The sequence below is a fragment of the Sceloporus undulatus genome, chromosome 1, assembly GCF_019175285.1.
Source record: "Sceloporus undulatus isolate JIND9_A2432 ecotype Alabama chromosome 1, SceUnd_v1.1, whole genome shotgun sequence".
Taxonomy (NCBI): Eukaryota; Metazoa; Chordata; class Lepidosauria; order Squamata; family Phrynosomatidae; genus Sceloporus; species Sceloporus undulatus.
Window position 1 is genome coordinate 58,773,574 of NC_056522.1, and position 5,692 is coordinate 58,779,265.

Consider the following 5,692-nt stretch of genomic DNA (forward strand, 5'->3'; position numbering starts at 1 on the left):
AGCGCCAGAGGCCTTCAAGGCCTCCGGCACCGACACCCGGCCTCCTCAGCGCCGCGGAAGGGGCAGGTGTCAGTGCTGGAGGCCAAGGCCCCAGCACCGACACCCGCCCCTTCCGCAGGGGCGGCGGCCTGAAGGAGGCCGGATGCCGGCGCAGGAGGCCTTAAAGGCCTCCGGCGCGGCAGTCCTCCTCCCTCGCCGCCGCTGTGGCAAAGGCCCGGTGGCGGTGCTGTTGGGGGCCAAGATGCCTCCAGCACCGCCATCGCGCCCTTGCACGGCGGCGGCAAGGAAGCCGAGGCTTGGCCTCCGCTGCCGCTGCCGCCGCCACCCAGCTTCCCTGCAGCGGTGGCGGCAGAGGCCAAGCCGCTCCGAGCAACTTAAGGTAAGTAAGGGAAGGGAAGGGAGGGGGCAGGGAGGGAAGGGAGGAGGGGAGGGAGGAGAAGAAAATTGTCGCCAATGGCGGCGTGCGTGCACGCGCGCCGCCATTGGGGACAATTTCCCCATTTGCCATCCGCGGATGCTCAAATCCGCGTATGGCAAATCCGCGTATGGGGAGGTTCGACTCTGTGTGTGTGTGTGTGTGTATCTTATTGTTAAGTCCCTCAGGATTAGAAGATTTGATTTCAGATGTTTTACATGACTTTTTTTAAAAAAATTAGTTGTAACAATTGGTGATCTTTTCATAAAATTTAAGGTACTGAGGGTCTATATAGACCAGCACATTGTGCCAGCCTGTGAGTGAAGTCAGGGTGCAACATCCTCATGCTGGATGCCCTAACTCCGCCCCCAGGGTGCCATTTTGGCATGCGACAGTCCACATGATGCAGCGCCAAGGGGGCTTCATAAAACTGCACCGCCATGGCTATGGCACACCTTGAGGCCGGATCAGGGCCACGGCATGAGGTTGCCATGGCCCCAATCTGGCCAGTACGAGGCAGCTGCAAACCTGTATAGCCCCTTAATACTCCATCTTAAAATCTCTATAGCATCATTTCTTGATTTCGCAGATATACCAGAAACCAGAACAATTTATATGACTGAAAGACAGAGAACATACCTTACTATTTTCAGACCTGAATAGATTAGGTCAATGTAATGAATTCACAACAGCCAGCCAAGTTCCTGATCTGTTTCTGTCTGGGTTTTGACCCCATTCCCCTGCCTCCAGATTTTGGGGTACTGGGTGGCCTAGCATGATCCACAGCACATGCTGGAGGAAAAAAATTCTCTCCTCATCCCACCAAAGTTGCCCAGCTCTGCCCTAAAAGGGTCTGATGGCAGCTAATTTTCTGGGACTCCTGACAATCAAAGATGACCCAATCCACTGGGAATTTATTCTGCACACCCCCTCCTGAAAGAAACAAGAGTAGCACAAGGCTGTAATCAAATAGCAAAAAAAACCTTCTAGCTTTGCTAACGCAGCATTACAAATGAGCATAGGCTAGGACTGTTTCATAACTGTGGAATTATAGCTGGATATCATATATATATATATATATAGAGAGAGAGAGAGAGAGAGAGAGAGACTGACTTTTAAGGTAGAGAACCAATACAGTGCAGTAGTTTCAGCACTGGACTATGACTCTGAAGACAAGGGTTCAAATCCCTGCTCAGCCATGGAAATCCACTGGGTGACCTTGGGCAAACCACACTGTCTCAGCTTCAGAGAAAGGCAAACCCTCTATGAACAAATCTTGCCAAGAAAACCCTGTTTGCCTTAGGGTCACAATAAACAGGTTTGCCTAAGTGTCACCATAAATCATAAATAACTTGAAGGCACACAACAACAAAATTTTTAACATGCCAAAAGATTCTTTGTTGTTTTCGCTGTGGCAATTACCTGCATTACTGGAAACTGTTTTAATGGATAAAGTTACTAGAAAACTCCCAGTTGGGCAGTATCTTTCTTGAGATCAGCCAAAATGTCAGCAAAATAGCAATGGCATCAAACTGGATGTTATTCAAAGGGGGTGGGTTGTGGGAAAGAAAAGGAAAAGGAAAAGTAATACATCACTCCCTTCCCAATGGAGGGGGTGTTGTGGTTATATAGTCTGCATTTATACTCCATGTCTAAAATGCAAATTATAAAGACTGGTTGAATCAGCAGGCACCACTTTACATCCTAGATTTTGGGAGTAAAGGTACAATAGCTGATTCCCATTTTTGAAAAATATCCAAACTGGTGATTGTTCAGACCCGGCTCTTTTGCCAGTCTTAAACAAAACACGCATGTTTTAGTTAAGGCACAAAGAAATAAAGAACAACCATGAGAACCACTGTGTTTGCAATGACAAAAATTAATGCTTAAAAAGAGATAAAGGAATCCAGTAGCATCTTTGAGACTAAACAGGAAGAAGAAATAGTTTCTAACATAAGGTCTCCTGGACTCAGCCCACTTTCTCAGATGCCTCAAAAATTAATACTAGTTTGTATGATTTTGTTTTGTTTTGTCTTAACATTGGAAATTAGGGATGAGGATATGTCAAACTGGGTCCATAGTGGGTTGTACATGAGATTTGACACAACATGGTGGTTGGGGAAACTGCTGCAGGAAGAAATCTGCACAAATAGCAGTATCAGAGTGCAAGGTTTCTTTCTTTCTTACTTACTTGAAGTTATATTCTGCTTGTCTCCCAGAATGGCTCCAAGGCTAATAATGAACAAACTAAACAAGAACCAAAATGTTCCCATCTGTAGCACAAATCAAGAGGATAGTGGGCATGAGTGATTCACCCACATCAGTAACTCTGGCATGCCAACTGCTAAGAAAACAACCCAGCTCAAGGATGAGCAACATGTGGCCCTACACATTTTCAGGACCCCTCAGCATTACATACGATGGGTGGGAGTTGCAGACCATCAATACAAATGTGTAGCCCTCCAGCATTTATTGAACTATAACATCTAGCAGCCCCTAGCCTGCAAAGTGAACGGTGAGGAATGCTGGGAATTGCTAGCCCACATCTGGACAGACACACAATTTCTAGCCCTGATCTTATTGATTCTGCCTTGCAACACTGTCTCCTTGGGTTTTCTTGGCAAGATTTCTTCAGAGGCTGTTGGACATTGCATTATTCTATGAGAGAGTTCTTGTAGCAACTTTGAGACTAAGAGGCAGTACAGACATTTTGGAATTCCTCCTGGACAGAAAGTTGAAATGTAAAATCTCTAAGGCAGCAACCAGCCTTTTATCTTGCAAATGGAGGATGCCCAGTTACTATGGATGTGCTCACCTGATGAGGAAGACGAGGAGCCACTGGAGGGCAGTGGAGAGGGTGTCCTGGCTTGCACCAAAGATGTCTGTGATGGTGGCCGGGATGTGCTCCTCTGGCAGGCCAGGCTGGGCCTGCTGGAGCCGGATGAAGGCATCCATGAGGTCACGGACAGGCTCACCAGGATGGACCTGGAGCCTGCGCTGATGGCCAATAAATTTCTGGAGGACAAAGCTGTAGAAGTCATGGTTGAGGGATCGGAATGCGCGAAAGGCAGTGCGCACTGGATTGGGGAAGTGCTGGAGCCAGGGCAGGACATCCACGAGGCTGCCAGCACCCACCGTACGCCCAAACTGCTCGTTCCTCCCCACCAGGCTCCTGAACTCAGCATCGGCATGGCCATAGCGGCGGCCAAAGCAGAGAGCACTCATGACGTTGGCCACAGCCACCACCACTGGCCGTGAGGGGTCCACGAAGCCCTTGCCACTGCCACAGCCTTGGGCTAGCAGTAGCCCCACCAACGCCCGCGCCTCCCGCACCACTGGCCGTATCAGGAGCTGCCGGGCTGAGAAGATACGGAGCGTGGAACGGGCCATCCGTCGCTGCAATTGCCACAACTCTGAGTAGCTGCCAAAGGCCAGGCTGTGCCCACCAGAGACCAACTGAAAGGAGGGGAAGGGTGGCCTCCCTGCAAAGGCGGCACCCTGGCGGACCAGGGCCTGGCGGATGGCGTGCTCCCCACTGAGCACCACCACTGGCCAGCTGCCCAGGCGCAGCTGGAAGATTCCACCATAGATGGCTGCCAGCCGTCCCAGGGCCAGGTGTGGGGCACCACCCAGCTGAGCTGCATTGCCCACCAGAGGCCACGGAAAAGGGCCTGGTGGCTCTGGCTCTCGATGCTGATGCCACTTTTGGGCCAGACGCTTGGCCAGGTGGAGGGTAGCCAGGAGCAGGAGGAGCAGCAGGAGGAAGCCATGCACTGGGGCCACGCTGCTCGGGAGTGCTTCTTCCAGGGCCCAGGGATTCCCACTGCAGGAAGAAGGAGGAGAGTCACGTTAGGAACAGGGTGACCAGATGTCCCAACTGCAAAAAGAACAAGGCACTGAAAAATGTAGGACATTCAAGAAAGTATAGGACATTACAAAATAATAGCTAAAAACATTAATAGAAATGTAAATTCATGCTTCTTTGTCATGCTCAAAATGGAGGACATTTCGGAATTCCTCTTGAACAGAAGGGTTAAAAGACTTCTGTTCACCTTGCATCAGGAAGGGCCCCCGGGACTAAGCATGAGGACAGTAATTTCTAAGCTCTGTATGCCATAGAGATCTTGCAGTATCTTTGAGACTAACTGAAACAAAGGAGACATATCCAGGGACAGCTGTGTTGGCCATATAGCAAAGTGCAGCATTATTCCAAATCCACAAAGCAGTGATACCTTTATTGGACCACCCAAAATGCACAATATGCATGTTGCAAGCTTTCAAATATCCACTGGCTTCTTCATCAGGCAAAGGTATTAAAAATGATACAAGAGAAATATGTGTGTGTGTGTGTGTGTGTGTGTGTGTGTTGAAGATAGGCCTCTTTATTTGGTCTAGATGTTGTAGTTGTAGTCTTCGGTTCAGATGGTATGGAAGCGTATTGATGCAGGTGGGCCCCTCCTCCTTCTGGCCATGTGGGTACCGGGAAGTCCAATACAGGAAATAAACTCTTAATTCCATTTTCAAGATAAAAGCCTTAGAGATCCAGTTTGTCTCTAATCCTTGTGAGGCCACAAACCATCTGATCATTTGAAGACGCAGGCTCAAGTCTAGGAAAGCTCATGCTACCAATTTCTTTCTTTCAATTACTGGTAGTCTCAAAGGTGCTACAAGATCTTTTGGCATATTGATTTTCCAGACAAACATGGCTATATCTTTGAAATCTCCCAAACTCTGGTCCTCCAGGTGTTTTGGACTTCAGCTCCCAGAATACCAGACCACTGGCCAAGATGTCTGAGGCTTCTGGGAGCCAAAGTCCAAAACACCTGGAGGACCAGAGTTTGGGACTCAGTGCATTAGGACCAGGAGGACACCCCACCCCCACCTCCCGGCTTCAGGCGCATGTTTGGATTTGGTTCCCTCTTAAAAGGCAATAGATGATGACACTTTCCACTAGTGCATTTGATTGTGCACAGGATTGAGAGGCGTGTGGTTTCAAATAGGATCTTGAAAAAAGAAGCTGGAAACATGAGCTTTTGTAGATTTTGTAGATTTGAGCCTGCTTCCTCAGACATATGTAGGCTGAAGTCTATGAATGTTCAGGCTCTCAGCTTCTTTCTTTCTGTTAGTCTCATAGGTGGTACAGGAATCCTTTCATAGTGACCAGATATCATAACTGCAAAGGAGGACAAGCACCACAAAATATAGGACATTCCAGAAAAATGTAGGACATTACAAAGTAAAAAGCGCTAATATATATATATATATATATATTAGCGC

The 5,692-nt window shown here is 48.4% G+C and overlaps 1 protein-coding gene across 1 annotated transcript in view; it reads right to left on the reverse strand.

Moving 5' to 3' along the window:
* LOC121924964 (cytochrome P450 1B1) overlaps positions 1-5,692 on the reverse strand; it is a 25,675-nt gene that overhangs the window by 9,975 nt on the left and 10,008 nt on the right. The window contains exon 2 of the mRNA XM_042456578.1: positions 3,231-4,238. Within this exon, the coding sequence (XP_042312512.1) occupies positions 3,231-4,238 (1,008 nt within the window). The remainder of the gene's footprint in view (positions 1-3,230; positions 4,239-5,692) is intronic.